Below are 16,708 nucleotides of genomic sequence, written 5' to 3' on the forward strand. Positions count from 1 at the left end.
TTTAGCGTTATTTACGCACCGGGTTTAGAGCATAGCTTGTAATCTCTGTGAATAATAGTAATATTAATAATCTATCTTGATTAAGTCACAAGATATTCAAGTGGCAATAAAAAACTGAAATGTAAATATGAAACGTGGGCCGTAGATGTTTATGCTTCATTGTAATGTTTCAATTTATAATTTCTTTCTTTTTATCAGATGATGAGGTCACAGTTGGAAAATTTTATGCAACTTTTCTGATTCAGGAATATTTCAGAAAATTCAAGAAACGCAAAGAGCAAGGGCTTGTTGGAAAACCTTCCCAGCGCAATGCGCTCTCTCTGCAGGTAAATATGCCTGTACTTCTGAATTATGCATTGTCATCTTAAAGGGAAAAGATTACACCAAACCATATTTCTGCCAATTACTGTATATGTTTTCATGCAGCTTTCTCCATATTTTTGCTATATTATGTGCAGAGTATTCCGAATTTGAATTTTTTTCCTTACCCAAAAATGCTATAGATTCCAGTGTATCCAGAGAACAAATTAATTGCATAAGTTAACATATTTTCATATTTATTTAATGATAATTTGTAGTAAAAACAACTTTATATATTTTCATTACTTATTTTGCCCCCTTTTCATGCTATTTAACTTGGAAAATTGAGGATTTCATAATTCTCTAAGCTGTAAATTCATCCTGCAGATCTCTCAAAGCTATCCCTGCTAAGTATATTTCCCTAATGTGCTTTAGCAGATAACGGCAAATGTAGAATGCACTTTATAGTAACATAATGACCGTGGCTACCCGTGCTGTCTGCAGACTCAGAGATTGGTTTCTCTGAATAAGGCAAATGTGGCTATTGATAAATAATTGCAGCAAACAAAATGTAAATTTGTCTTAAAAATGTTTAGACTTACAAAATGTTTAGGCTGATATGCTATTCTATAGCAAGAAAAGAGTGTTACGGGTAGGGATGGGCGAATGTGCTGAAAGTGTCATTTGTTTGGTAGAACGAATAGTCCTGTGGACATTCATTTTGAAAAATCGATTGTTGATCAGAATGAAAATCCATTAAAATTCGGTAATCAAATGTTATTTCCGGTTTTTGATGTTTATTTAGTTTTCGAATGTTCATAATTAGATTGAATATCCACATCCAAAATTTGAGTATAACATTCAATTTACCAAATACTATATAATAGATACAAATATATCAATTTGAATGTTTCTATTTCGAATATTGAATAATTCGAATATTACATTTAAAGACAGCATTATAAATACTATTACAAATATACTGATTTGAATTGTTCAAATTCGAATATTGCGTAATTCAAATCAAATTATTAGAATAAATTGAATCGAATATTACATTTAAAGAGAACATTAGAAATACTATTACATTAAATCAATGTTAGAATGTTGTAATGCTAATGGATCAGTGGCGGCTGGTGAAGTTTTAGAATGGGGGTGCACAAGACCCTGCCCCTTTTAGAAAGCCACGCCCCTTTGAAAAACATGACCCTTTTTAAAAACCACGCCCCTTTTAACAAGCCACACCCATTTTTAAAAGCCACACCCCTTTGCGAAAGTCTGCAGCTGTTAGAAAATATACAACTCAACTTGAAGTAATAGTTTAATATTTTGGCAGTTGTTATCTAATATTATATATATAACTTGTAGGTAGGTATCTCTGCAGCTGTTATAAAATATACAACTCAACTTGAAGTAATAGTTTAATATTTTGGCAGTTTTTATGTAATATATAACTTGTAGGTAGCAGGTAGGTAGCTCTGCAGCTGTTATAAAATATACAACTCAACTTGAAGTAATAGTTTAATATTTTGGCGGTTGTTATCTAATATTATATATATATAACTTGTAGGTAGGTAGCTCTGCAGCTGTTATAAAATATACAACTCAACTTGAAGTAATAGTTTAATATTTTGGCGGTTGTTATCTAATATTATATATATAACTTGTAGGTAGGTAGCTCTGCAGCTGTTATAAAATATACAACTCAACTTGAAGTAATAGTTTAATATTTTGGCGGTTGCTATCTAATATTATATATATAACTTGTAGGTAGGTCGCTCTGCAGCTGTTAGAAAATATACAACTCAACTTGAAGTAATAGTTTAAATAGTTTGGCGGTTGTTATCTAATATATAACTTGTAGGTAGGTAGCTCTGCTGCTCTGCAGCTATTAGAAAATATCAACTAGAAGTTGAACTAAATTGTTAAAGAACTCCCTAAAAGTCCAGTATACTCCTAAACTTACTAATCTCAGACTCAGACTGTGTCTGTTGTTTAAATTACAAGTAGAAAAAACATAATTTATGCTTACCTGATAAATTCCTTTCTTCTGTAGTGTGATCAGTCCACGGGTCATCATTACTTCTGGGATATTAACTCCTCCCCAACAGGAAGTGCAAGAGGATTCACCCAGGAGAGCTGCATATAGCTCCTCCCCTCTACGTCACTCCCAGTCATTCGACCAAGGACCAACGAGAAAGGAAAAGCCAAGGGTGAAGTGGTGACTGGAGTATAAATTAAAAAATATTTACCTGCCTTAAAACAGGGCGGGCCGTGGACTGATCACACTACAGAAGAAAGGAATTTATCAGGTAAGCATAAATTATGTTTTCTTCTGTTAAGTGTGATCAGTCCACGGGTCATCATTACTTCTGGGATACCAATACCAAAGCAAAAGTACACGGATGACGGGAGGGATAGGCAGGCTCTCTATACAGAAGGAACCACTGCCTGAAGAACCTTTCTCCCAAAAATAGCCTCCGATGAAGCAAAAGTGTCAAATTTGTAAAATTTGGAAAAAGTATGAAGCGAAGACCAAGTTGCAGCCTTGCAAATCTGTTCAACAGAGGCCTCATTCTTAAAGGCCCAAGTAGAAGCCACAGCTCTAGTGGAATGAACTGTAATCCTTTCAGGAGGCTGCTGTCCAGCAGTCTCATAAGCTAAACGAATTATGCTACGAAGCCAAAAAGAAAGAGAGGTAGCAGAAGCTTTTTGACCTCTCCTCTGCCCAGAATAAACGACAAACAGAGAAGACGTTTGTCGAAATTCCTTAGTTGCCTGTAAGTAAAATTTTAGAGCACGGACTACATCCAGGTTGTGCAGTAGACGTTCCTTCTTCGAAGAAGGATTTGGGCATAAAGAAGGAACAACAATCTCTTGATTGATATTCCTGTTAGTAACTACCTTAGGTAAGAACCCAGGTTTAGTACGCAGAACTACCTTATCCGAATGAAAAATCAAATAAGGAGAATCACAATGTAAGGCTGATAACTCAGAGACTCTTCGAGCCGAGGAAATAGCCATTAAAAATAGAAATTTCCAAGATAACAACTTTATATCAATGGAATGAAGGGGTTCAAACGGAACGCCCTGTAAAACATTAAGAACAAGGTTTAAACTCCATGGTGGAGCAACCGTTTTAAACACAGGCTTAATCCTGGCCAAAGCCTGACAAAAAGCCTGGACGTCAGGAACTTCTGACAGACGTTTGTGTAATAGAATGGACAGAGCTGAGATCTGTCCCTTTAATGAACTAGCGGATAAACCCTTTTCTAAACCTTCTTGTAGAAAAGACAATATCCTAGGAATCCTAACCTTACTCCAAGAGTAACCTTTGGATTCACACCAATATAGGTATTTACGCCATATCTTATGGTAAATCTTTCTGGTAACAGGTTTCCTAGCCTGTATTAAGGTATCAATAACTGACTCAGAAAACCCACGTCTTGATAAAATCAAGCGTTCAATTTCCAAGCAGTCAGCTTCAGAGAAGTTAGACTTTGATGTTTGAAGGGACCCTGTATCAGAAGGTCCTGTTTCAGAGGTAGAGACCAAGGTGGACAGGATGACATGTCCACCAGATCTGCATACCAAGTCCTGCGTGGCCACGCAGGTGCTATTAGAATCACTGATGCTCTCTCTTGTTTGATTCTGGCAATCAATCGAGGAAGCATCGGGAAGGGTGGAAACACGTAAGCCATCCTGAAATCCCAAGGTGCTGTCAGGGCATCTATCAGGACTGCTTCTGGATCCCTGGATCTGGACCCATAACGAGGAAGCTTGGCGTTCTGTCGAGACGCCATGAGATCTATCTCTGGTTTGCCCCAACGTCGAAGTATTTGGGCAAAGACCTCCGGATGAAGTTCCCACTCCCCCGGATGAAAAGTCTGACGACTTAAGAAATCCGCCTCCCAGTTCTCCACTCCCGGGATGTGGATTGCTGACAGGTGGCAAGAGTGAGACTCTGCCCAGCGAATTATCTTTGATACTTCCATCATAGCTAGGGAGCTTCGTGTCCCTCCCTGATGGTTGATGTAAGCTACAGTCGTGATGTTGTCCGACTGAAACCTGATGAAACTCCGCGTTGTCAACTGGGGCCAAGCCAGGAGGGCATTGAGAACTGCTCTCAATTCCAGAATGTTTATTGGCAGGAGACTCTCCTCCTGACTCCATTGTCCCTGAGCCTTCAGAGAATTCCAGACGGCACCCCAACCTAGAAGGCTGGCGTCTGTTGTTACAATTGTCCAGTCTGGTCTGCTGAATGGCATCCCCCTGGACAGATGTGGCCGAGAAAGCCACCAAAGAAGAGAATTTCTGGTCTCTTGATCCAGATTCAGAGAAGGGGATAAGTCTGAGTAATCCCCATTCCACTGACTTAGTATGCACAGTTGCAGTGGTCTGAGGTGTAGGCGTGCAAAGGGTACTATGTCCATTGCCGCTACCATTAAGCCGATTACCTCCATGCATTGAGCCACTGACGGGTGTTGAATGGAATGAAGGGTGCGGCAAGCACCTTGAAGTCTTGTTAACCTGTCCTCTGTCAGGTAAATCTTCATTTTTACAGAATCTATAAGAGTCCCCAGGAAGGGAACTCTTGTGAGTGGAACGAGTGAACTTTTCTTTTCGTTCACCTTCCATCCATGTGACCTTAGAAATGCCAGTACTAACTCTGTATGAGACTTGGCAGTTTGAAAGCTTGAAGCTTGAATCAGAATGTCGTCTAGGTATGGAGCTACCGAGATTCCCCGCGGTCTTAGTACCGCCAGAAGAGCACCCAGAACCTTTGTGAAGATTCTTGGAGCTGTAGCCAATCCGAATGGAAGAGCTACAAACTGGTAATGCCTGTCTAGGAAGGCAAACCTTAGGTACCGGTAATGATCTTTGTGAATCGGTATGTGAAGGTAAGCATCTTTTAAATCTACAGTGGTCATGTACTGACCCTCTTGGATCATAGGTAAAATTGTCCGAATAGTCTCCATCTTGAACGATGGAACTCTTAGGAACTTGTTTAGGATCTTTAAGTCCAGGATTGGTCTGAAAGTTCCCTCTTTTTTGGGAACCACAAACAGATTTGAGTAAAACCCCTGTCCCTGTTCCGATCGTGGAACTGGGTGGATTACTCCCATTAACAAGAGCTCTTGTACGCAGCGTAGAAACGCCTCTTTCTTTGTCTGGATTGTTGACAACCTTGACAGATGAAATCTCTCTCTTGGAGGAGAGTATTTGAAGTCCAGAAGGTATCCCTGAGATATTATTTCTAGCGCCCAGGGATCCTGGACATCTCTTGCCCAAGCCTGGGCGAAGAGAGAAAGCCTGCCCCCCACTAGATCCGATCCCGGATCGGGGGCCCTCAATTCATGCCGTTTTAGGGGCAGCAGTAGGTTTCCTGGTCTGCTTGCCCTTGTTCCAGGACTGGTTAGGTTTCCAGCCTTGTCTGTAGCGAGCAACAGCTCCTTCCTGTTTTGGTGCAGAGGAAGTTGATGCTGCTCCTGCTTTGAAATTACGAAAGGAACGAAAATTAGACTGTCTAGTCTTAGTTTTGGCTTTGTCCTGAGGCAGGGCATGGCCTTTACCTCCTGTATTGTCAGCGATAATCTCTTTCAACCCGGGCCCGAATAAGGTCTGCCCTTTGAAAGGTATATTAAGCAATTTAGACTTAGAAGTAACATCAGCTGACCAGGATTTTAGCCACAGCGCCCTGCGTGCCTGAATGGCGAATCCTGAATTCTTCGCCGTAAGTTTAGTTAGATGTACTACGGCCTCCGAAATGAATGAATTAGCTAGTTTAAGGACTCTAAGCCTGTCCGTAATGTCGTCCAGAGTAGCTGAACTAATGTTCTCTTCCAGAGACTCAATCCAGAACGCCGCTGCAGCCGTGATCAGCGCAATGCATGCAAGGGGTTGCAATATAAAACCTTGTTGAACAAACATTTTCTTAAGGTAACCCTCTAATTTTTTTATCCATTGGATCTGAAAAAGCACAGCTATCCTCCACCGGGATAGTGGTACGCTTAGCTAAAGTAGAAACTGCTCCCTCTACCTTAGGGACCGCTTGCCATAAGTCCCGTGTGGTGGCGTCTATTGGAAACATTTTTCTAAATATCGGAGGGGGTGAGAACGGCACACCGGGTCTATCCCACTCCTTAGAAACAATTTCAGTAATTCTCTTAGGTATAGGAAAAACCTCAGTACTCGTCGGTACCGCAAAATATTTATCCAACCTACACATTTTCTCTGGTATTGCAACTGTGTTACAATCATTCAGAGCCGCTAACACCTCCCCTAGTAATACACGGAGGTTTTCCAGTTTAAATTTAAAATTTGAAATATCTGAATCCAGTCTGTTTGGATCAGAACCGTCACCCACAGAATGATGTTCTCCGTCCTCATGTTCTGCAACCTGTGACGCAGTATCTGACATGGCCCTAATATTATCAGCGCACTCTGTTCTCACCCCAGAGTGATCACGCTTACCTCTTAGTTCTGGTAATTTAGCCAAAACTTCAGTCATAACAGAAGCCATATCCTGTAATGTGATTTGTAATGGCCGGCCAGATGTACTCGGCGCTACAATATCACGCACCTCCCGAGCGGGAGATGCAGGTACTGGCACGTGAGGCGAGTTAGTCGGCATAACTCTCCCCTCGTTGTTTGGTGAAATTTGTTCAATTTGTACAGATTGACTTTTATTTAAAGTAGCATCAATACAGTTAGTACATAAATTTCTATTGGGCTCCACTTTGGCATTGCAACAAATGACACAGGTATCTTCCTCTGAATCAGACATGTTTAACACACTAGCAAATAAACTTGCAACTTAGAATACAATTCAATTAGAATAATATTAAAAACGTACTGTGCCTTTAAGAAGCACAGAAAATCTATGACAGTTGAAAATTAATAAATTGAAACAGTTATAGCCTCAATCCTTGTAAACAACACAACTTTAGCAAAGGTTTAATCCCAATAGCAAAGATAACAAATTCTGAAAGCAGGAAACAATTACAGAATAAACGTTTTTTATCACAGTCAACTATAATTCTCACAGCTCTGCTGAGAGAAATTACCTCCCTCAAAATAAGTTTGAAGACCCCTGAGTTCTGTAGAGATGAACCGGATCATGCAGGAAATACAATGAGCTGCTGACTGAAATAACTGATGCATAGAAAAGGCACCAAAAAACGGCCCTTCCCCCTCACACACAGCAGTGAGAGAGAACAGAAACTGTCAGAAAAAGATTAAGAAACTGCCAAGTGGGAAAATGGTGCCCAAACATTTATTCACTCAGTACCTCAGCAAATGAAAACGATTTTACATTCCAGCAAAAACGTTAAACATAATTTCTAGTTATTAAACAGCTTAATGTACTTCTTACAGTGTAATTCTAGTGAAGTACCATTCCCCAGAATACTGAAGTGTAAAGTATACATACATGACATTATATCGGTATGGCAGGATTTTCTCATCAATTCCATTGTCAGAAAATAAAAGCTGCTACATACCTCTATGCAGATTCATCTGCCCGCTGTCCCCTGATCTGAAGTTTACCTCTCCTCAGATGGCCGAGAAACAGCAATATGATCTTAACTACTCCGGCTAAAATCATAGCAAAAACTCTGGTAGATTCTTCGTCAAACTCTGCCAGAGAGGTAATAACACACTCCGGTGCTATTTTAAAATAACAAACTTTTGATTGAAGATATAAAACTAAGTATAATCACCATAGCCCTCTCACACCTCCTATCTAGTCGTTGGGTGCAAGAGAATGACTGGGAGTGACGTAGAGGGGAGGAGCTATATGCAGCTCTCCTGGGTGAATCCTCTTGCACTTCCTGTTGGGGAGGAGTTAATATCCCAGAAGTAATGATGACCCGTGGACTGATCACACTTAACAGAAGAAATAAATTTATTTTTTAACACTAGTTCAAGTTCAAGACTCAACTCAAGTTACTCTATATCAAAAGCAATCTCAGACTCAGACTGTATCTGTTGTTTAAATTACAAGTAGAAAAAAGAATTTATTTATTTATTAACACTAGTTCAAGTTCAAGACTCAACTCGTTACTCTATATAAAAAGCCATCTCAGACTCAGACTGTATGTGTTGTTTAAATAACAAGTAGAAAAATAAAAATGTTTTTTTTTAAACACTAGTTCAAGTTCAAGACTCAACTCAAGTTACTCTATATAAAAAGCAATCTCAGACTCAGACTGTATCTGTTGTTTAAATTACAAGTAGAAAAAAAAAAGATTTTTTTTTCAACACTAGTAGTTCAAGACTCAACTCACTCAGTTACTCTATATAAAAAACTGCAGGCCTGCAGCAAAAATCATTAAAATATCTGCCCACAAACTGTCAAACAACTTACTGAACTAATATAATATAGTAGTATAAAATTTAATTAGCAACTATGTTCTACTAGATAGATAATAGAATACTAGTAGTTAGTGACTGTGAATCTAAAGTTAAGTTCTAAACTCTATTGCTAAGCTAAGCTAAGCTAAATGTAATAATGGCTAACTCTAACTAACTCACTCACTGTCTATTATTAGCCTAAGGCTATTTGCACACTGCAGCAGCAAATATGACTGTGTTGATGGCTGCCAGCAGGCAGCAAAACAAAATCGTTTTTTGCAGTTAACAGATTTTTGCACAACAGAGCTGAATCTAAAGTTAAGTTCTAAGCTAAGCTAAATGTAATAATGGCTAACTGAACTCTAACTCACTCACTGTCTATATTAGCCTATATTTATTAATTAGCCTAAGGAGCCATAAGGCTATTTGCACACTGCAGCTCAGGCTCAGCAGCAGCAAATATGACTGTGTTGACTGTTGATGGCTGCCAGCAGGCAGCAAAACAAATTCGTTTTTTGCTAACAGATTTTTGCACAACAGAGCTATGCAAATGCCTCCTCTCAGCTCAACGGCTATCTCCACAAAGATTTTCGCGCCGTTGAGCCAGGAGGAGCCTCGTGGGGACCATCACGTGAGCCAGGGAGCCCTCTCAGCCTATCACACAGTCCGGATCGAGAGGCTGGGGGAGGAGACAGAGCACAGGCTGAACGACCGCACAGTTCAGCCTGTGCGATTATGCCTCTATAGGCATGAAGCTGGGGAGGAGCTACGCCTGCACAGTGAATACATTGCGATCACTGTGCAAGCATATAGAGCTCCTTACCGCACGTGCGAGTGGGGGGTGGAGACTGGAGCCTGACTGTCTATCTATGACTCACAGACTCAGCCTCTCTCAGCCCCCTCAGGCAGCAGTGCGACGAGCGTCCACCCGGTCCTAGCTCCTGCCTCCTGCCTAATAAACTCAAATGTACCTGGTACCAAAATGAAAATATCTGAAGGAGGGAAAGGGGGGGGAGAGAGGGGAAGGGAAGGGGGAACCAATAAACAATCAAATAACAACTAATACAACAGTAGGGCTCTGTGTTTAGGCAACAGGGCCCAGGTCAAGAGGCCACGTTATTCACATTAAAAGACTCACATCGCTTGATCAATATAATGCAGTTAGGTTCTCAGGGTATTTAACACTAGAATAGGTGGTTTCAAAGGGGGAGAGCAAAACAGTTCCAGTTAACATAAACAGTCAATAGTGACAACAATAACCAAGCCTTGTATCAAGGTGGCAGCACTCGGCTCAGCAGTTCGTAACAGGCCAACAGGGCCTCTGGTTCATTGGGGGTTCATTGGGGGTCGCTTGGGAGGAGACACCCGGTCCGTCCTGAATGTTATGTAGTATGTTTCCCCGCACATCTATGTAGGGGGGGTGTGAAGAGTTAGAAAAGTGAGAAGGGTAAGGGAGGCAAGAGAAGGGGGGAGGGGGGGGGGAGAGAGAGAGGCGGAGGAAAAAGAAGGAGAATAGAGAGGTTGGTATGTGAGTCAGTTAATCTTCCTGTGGGCCCTTGGCCTCTCAGACTTTCTGTCATCATGAATGTACTATTGGCAAAAGGCGAAATGATCTGTGCGTATATGTTGGTGGGTAAGGTCAATAAATAGGGTTCCCATTTCTTAAAGTCTTAATTCTCTTCTCTAGGTCCCCCTTGACGTCCGCCTGTTCAATTAATAGTTGTGTGATGTGTAGATGTGAATAGTGTGTGATGTGTGGTGGTTTGTTAGAGACCCATTGTCGTAAGATTAATTTCCTAGCTATCAGGATGGCGGTTTTAGTAAAGCGGTCTTGTGGGGTACTCTGTGTGTGTCCCCTGAGAAAGAAAACATCATGCATTGTTAAGGCCAATGTCGCACCACACACTTTTCTCAACCAGTATTGTATCCTGCTCCAATATTGGGCTATTTTGGAGCAACCCCAAAACAGATGGGTGATGTCTGGACTAGGTAAAGAGCATTTAGGACATGAGTCTATCGCGCCTGGAACCCACTTAGCTCTAAGATGAGGAGTGATGTAACTGAAATGTATGAACTTAAGGTGCATCTCCCTATAACTCATTGCTAGCGTGCTAGTAGCAAGTAGCTTAAAGCTGTTTCAAATAGTGTCCACACTAATGTTAAGGTTGGTGCAGCAGGTCCATTTGGCACTCAACTGCTGCATGATCTCGGCAGTTCTACATGCTATAATTGAGCTATAGATGTAAGAAATGGAATGTGATCCCTGCTTGGTCAGAGAGCAGATGGTGTCTATTGGGGTGCCAGTCTTGTCGCCAAGGCCCTCAGTTAGCAGTTTGCGGGCGTAGTGGGTGGCTTGAAGGTATGCAAATGTGCTGTGCCTTGGAAGGTCGAATTTATATTGTTGGTACGCTAATGGGAATATTGTGTTAGTAAGAGGATTTATTATCTGCGAGATTGCGCTTAGCCCCTTTTCTTCCCACTGGGCGAATATTCGCATTGGTCATGCCAGGGAGGAAGTCAGGGTTGCCTCTCAGTGGGAGATGTTTAGTAACTGCAGTGGGGAGCTTCCACCACTTGCATAATTTTGCCCAAGCTCGAAGTGGATCCCTGAAAAGAATGCTGTCCTTGATTTGGGTGGGCAAGGTGTGTATGGGGGCATGCAAAGGAAGGCTAGGTGGAGTGTGTGGGCTAGGGATTTTTCCAGCTGCTCATCATTAAAGACCGACGTGCGCGCTAGCCAATCGAATACTATTTTTGCCAGCGTCGCCCAGTTGTACCATTCAACGTTCGGAAGCTTTAGCCCCCCTTTGTCAGTAGGTAATGCTAGCTTTGTTCTGCTGATTCTATGTTTCTTTGAGTTCCACGCAAAGTCACTGAAGGCACTAGATATGCTCTTCAGGTCCTTCTGCGTCATTAGCAAGGGGAGCAACTGCAGCGGGTATAACAATTTGGGCATTGCCATCATTTTAATTAAACTCACTCGGCCCGACAGGGGTATTGGCAGTTTAGACCAGCTCGCTAACAGTGAGCGAATATGCCCGAGAACTGGCGGGATATTTAGTTTGTATATTAAATGTGGGTTAACATGTAGGTAAATGCCCAGGTATTTGAAGGAGCCATCCGTTACCCTAAGCGGAGTTTTATAGGTGTAGGGGGTTGCGAGCTAGGCAAGTATGTCACCTCCGATTTGTCTAGGTTCACTTTGTAGCCCGAAATGACTCCGAATTGCTGAAATACAGAGACGAGCCTGGGCAAGGTGTCATGAGGTCTGGTTACATATAGGAGTAGGTCGTCAGCGTACAGTGAAAGATGCATTGAATGAGGCCCTATCTGCAATGCTGGCAGTTTATTTCTGTTATCTATAGCTAAGGGTTCTATAGCCAGGATAAACAGCAGGGGTGATAAAGGACACCCCTGTCTAGTGCCTCTTTTGAGGAGAAAGGGCTAGGACACCTCTCCGTTCACTATCACAGAGGTGTGGGGGCTTTGATATAGTGTTTGTACGAGCCTATGAAAATCTCCAGTAATGCCGAATTTGTCCAGGGTAGTCAAGAGGTGGTCCCATTCCACCCTGTCAAACGCCTTTTCCGCGTTGACAGAGAGGAGGCAGGCCTCCGGGAGTGTATCAGGGTCATTTCTATTACTGCCTTTTCCTTGCCAATAATGCTCTATCACTGACAGGGTATTGCGTATATTAGTAACTGAGGAGCGTTGCTTCATGAATCCTGTCTGATCTTTATGTATGACTGATCCTAACACAGAGGCTAGCCTGTTTGCCAATATGGCCGTAAAAAGTTTGTATTCACTGTTTAGAAGTGCTATTGGCCTATAAGAGGCAGGGGACGTCGGGGCTCTATCTGGTTTCAAGATTAAACACATAAGTGCATCAGCGAAGTCAATTGGGGGGTTGCCGTTCCCTTCAAGTAAGCTGTAAATGTCTGGGCCAACAGGGGACTGAGTTCCACTTGTAGTAATTTATAGTACTCAATTGGTATCTTATCGGGGCCTGGGGTCTTGCCTAGCTTAGCTGTTTTAATGGCTTTCTGCACTTCCGACGCATGAATTGGGGCGTTAAAAAGATCCAGGCTGTCTGAACTGAGGGAGGGGGGAACTATCTGCCTCCAGAACTCATCCCTGTCCTTCTGTGTGCATGGCTGTGCCGTGTAGAGTGTGGAGTAGAAGTTTAGGAAATCTGACATAATGGATTTGGTGTCTGAGCGTATTCCCCCTTGTGTTTGATTTGAGGGAATTACAGATTTCGGTTTAGCCAGTTTTACTACATTAGCCAGCAGCTTTCCAGTCCTATCCCCAAATCTATAAAACCGGCCCTTTCTATATGTCTGAAACAGATGGTCCTGCTGAGCCAGGGCATCTTCCCTAAGTTTCTTTTTCTCATAATATCTATCTCTACATTGGGGGGAGGGGTGCGCTATGTATTGGTTATATGCAGCTGTCATTTCTGCCGCAGTGATAGTGTCTGTCTTTTTCTGCTTAGCATTATAGTGGGCGGTAAAGCTGGTGATTTGTCCCCTCATGACTGCCTTAGATGCTCCCCAGAAAGTTCCCGGCTTGCGGAAGTGTGGGGCGTTAAAGGTATAGTACTCATTCCATTGGGCTTTTAAGTGTTTACTGAATTCAATGTTGTGGTATAGGTATGTAGGAAATCTCCAAGACTTTTGAGTAGGAGAGCTAGGTTTGGGGCCAAGCAGTAGCCATATGGGCGCGTGGTCTGAGATTATGATGTCTGAGATATCTGTTTGTGGGATTTGCACGTGTAGCTGACCAGAACACAAGAAGTAATCTATACGTGAGAGAGTCCCGTGCGTTTTGGAGGTGCACGTAAAGTCCCTCCTAGTCGGGTTGCGGGAGCGCCACAGGTCCATGAGGTCTAGTGAGTTCTTAAAGGTTGCTATAATATCTGTCTCTTTTTTCCGCCTACAAGTGTGAGTCCTTTCCTGTCCTTTAGTGTGTGTATCAGTTATACGGTCTAATGGCAAGTCCTGGGCCAGATTAAAGTCCCCCCCATTAAGATTGGTGTATCAGCCAATGCGGCTAAGTGGGTCTGGATGGAGTGCCAGAATGGTGGTCTGGGCTGGTTAGGGCCATAAATATTGCATAGAGTGTACGTTTTGTTGTCTAGCAGCAAGCTGGCTACGATGTATCTGCCTCTAGGGTCTATCGTGATGGGAGTAATTTGGACTGATAATCCCTTTCTAACCAGTATAGCTACTCCTCTTTTACGTCCTTCTTTGGGAGTGTAGTAAACCCTGTCCACCCACCTGCTTTTTAGTTTCTCATGTTCCGCCCCCGTGAGTCGCGTCTCCTGCAGGAGAGCAATGTCAGTTTGTAATTGTCCCAGATGTTGCAAAATGATACTGCGTTTGGCTGGGGAGGTAATTCCTCCCACATTCCAAGACACAATTTTAAGGGGCCGCGCCATAGTGTTGAGGGAAGAGAGGTATGCTTGATAGGTGCCTTTCAGTGTACGCAAAGGTTATAGGCGTAAACTGTCTTTGTTTGATTGTGGAGGGAGAGGTGAGTTGTGTGATAAGTCTTCCAGGAGAGTGAGAAACAGAAGTCTTGTGTTTAAGAGGGTGTGGCTGGTGCTTAAGTGACTTACAGTTTGAGGTGTCTGTGAGTACCAAGCTGGACGGAATCCGGGCGTCCCTCCCACAGCCTGAGGAGAGACAAATGCATATATGTAAAAAGATCACAACCTGTTCTCCAAGAGATGGAGAAAATAGAAGGGGATAAGAGGAACACACAGAAGGTGGGGTCAGGGCGAGGGAGGGGAAGGAGGACACACCAGGTAAGCAAAACAGAAAGAGACTGAACATCAAACCCCTAGACGGGGTAGATATACATATTACCCGGGTCACTAGAGCTGGCCCAAGGCATACACACATATGAACATATGCAGACAAAGGCAAATACTTAGTCTTTGAGTTAGGTAGCAGGAGAAGTCTCTGGTATAGGACATCCATTCTGTAGCTTAAATGAGGCTAGAGGATGAATGTATACAGAATGTCCCTTCAACCCTCGCCATTACGGGATTCAGCATCCAGGAACTCTTGTAGCTGTTTCGGATTCAAGAAGAACTTGGGACCCTCAGGTGTCGTCAGCCTCAGCTTGGCCGGGTATAATAGTGAGGCTTGTCATCCCGTGGAGTGCAGCTTGGAGCAGAGAGGTGCGAACTCCTTCCGTTTTCTGGCCACCTCAGCGGAATAGTCTTGAAAGATGAGGAGTTTGTGACCTTCATAGCTAAGGTCAGGTGTAGATCGATATGCTTTTAGAACTGCCAATTTTTCCTGGTACCTCAGCATTTTGAAAATAACCTGCCTTGGTCTTTGGTTAGGCTTGGATGGCAGGGAATCTGGGCCCAGCCTGTGTGCCCTCTCGATATCAAGCGGCATAGTCTCCTGGTCCATTTTCAGGAGTTTAGGCAAGGTGTATGCGGTGAATTCCAGTAAGTCTTTATTTTTAATGGACTCAGGGACCCCCACTATCCTCAAATTGTTGCGATGAGATCTATTTTCAAGATCATCTAACTTATCTTGTAACGAAGAGTTGTGCCGTTCTATGCGTTGTATGGCTATAGTAGATGTTTGTTGGGAGTCCTCCACATCAGATATCCTTTGTTCTGCATGTTGTAATCTATTGGCATATTGCCGAATCTCAGAATTGAGGGTGTCCATTCCTGCCTGTAGTGTTTCCATCTTAGGCAGAAAAAAAGGCTTTGAGGTCCTGGAGTAGATCAGGAGGCGGCTCAGCGCTGAAGTCTCTTTGGGCAGGGGAGGGAGGATCCTGGTGGATTTCAGCGGCATGCTTCTTCGTTTTGTCTGCTGCTTTCTGCCTGCTAGACATGATGGGTATAGCCTGTGATGCAGATACCTTAAAATATTTATTGACTTTCATAAGGGATGGTGTTCTCTGCCTTCTTTCTACACGTGGTCGCAAAGAGTAATTTCCGTTAGGATGTGTCGCTGCTACTGCAGCAACAGAGAATACAGCAATGTATCTGAGTGATTAAGTTATGACAGGCAGGGTAAGAATGGGTCTGCCTCTCTACCCCTCCAAGCAGCCCTGAGTTCTTTAAGTATTTTCCCCACCTGTTTTAGAGAAGGTAGTGATAGGGTTCCTTATGTGGAGTATAGGGGTAGCAACCTTCTCTCTGGTGTGCTGGTGGTTATCTATAATATCTGCAGGCTGCTACAACGTGATGGATTAAAAGGTATTCCCTGCCGGTTTTGCTAACTGATATGCTCAGCAAATTTAGGCAGGCCTGGGGCCTAGGCCACATGGGTACAGAGCTCTATCCTGCAATGCCAGTAGATCAGTGAGTTTTTTACTGTGCAGCAGCGTTCAGTATATGTACTCCAAGATGGCTTAGCAATGGAACAGCTTTTTGATAAAGGGGGTCAGTATCTGTAGAGGAGAGTGCAGTTCTGGGGGGGAGGGTACGAAGATAATGTCCTGGATCTTGCTATTGTAGGAATAATAATAGCAAGGGGGTATGTTGTCTGGCAGCATGTATTGGACAGGGAATATGCACAAGGAGGATGGTTGTAGTGCTGATGGTACTATAGAGGGCCTATTGCTCCTGCCACTCCAGAAAGCGCCTGCACAGATATAATGCGCCCCTGCTAGGCCTACCCCTGGGAGAATATTAGGAGCCACATCCCTAGTGGCCTTGTTATCTTTCCACTTTATCCCCACAGTCTCTAGATTAGTGCCAGAATGTCCGCCTCCAAAAATAACCCAAGATAGGTGCCCTTAAAGGAGAGAAGCTTTAGTTGCGTAGACTGATTAGGGGGCAAGATGGCAGCCGCGGTACAGGCCATGTGTGTGGTATCTTTCCCTCCTTACTGCTGTGATGCAGGTCGACTCGCCTGTGTGACCTCTACTATGACAATGTCCGCTTCCAAAAAAAAGTTACCTCTAATGTAACATTTCAGGTGTTACCCCCTTTGTCAGACAATACAAAATGGGGATGCGAGTGCATCCCCATTCTTTACTATATATATATATATATATATATATATATATATATATA

General features: G+C 42.9%; 1 protein-coding gene across 1 annotated transcript in view; it reads left to right on the forward strand.

Moving 5' to 3' along the window:
* Positions 1 to 16,708, forward strand: part of CACNA1C (calcium voltage-gated channel subunit alpha1 C) — a 1,426,303-nt gene that overhangs the window by 1,282,747 nt on the left and 126,848 nt on the right. The window contains 1 exon segment of the mRNA XM_053719677.1: positions 199 to 326. Within this exon segment, the coding sequence (XP_053575652.1) occupies positions 199 to 326 (128 nt within the window).

The sequence above is a fragment of the Bombina bombina genome, chromosome 6, assembly GCF_027579735.1.
Source record: "Bombina bombina isolate aBomBom1 chromosome 6, aBomBom1.pri, whole genome shotgun sequence".
Lineage (NCBI taxonomy): Eukaryota > Metazoa > Chordata > Amphibia > Anura > Bombinatoridae > Bombina > Bombina bombina.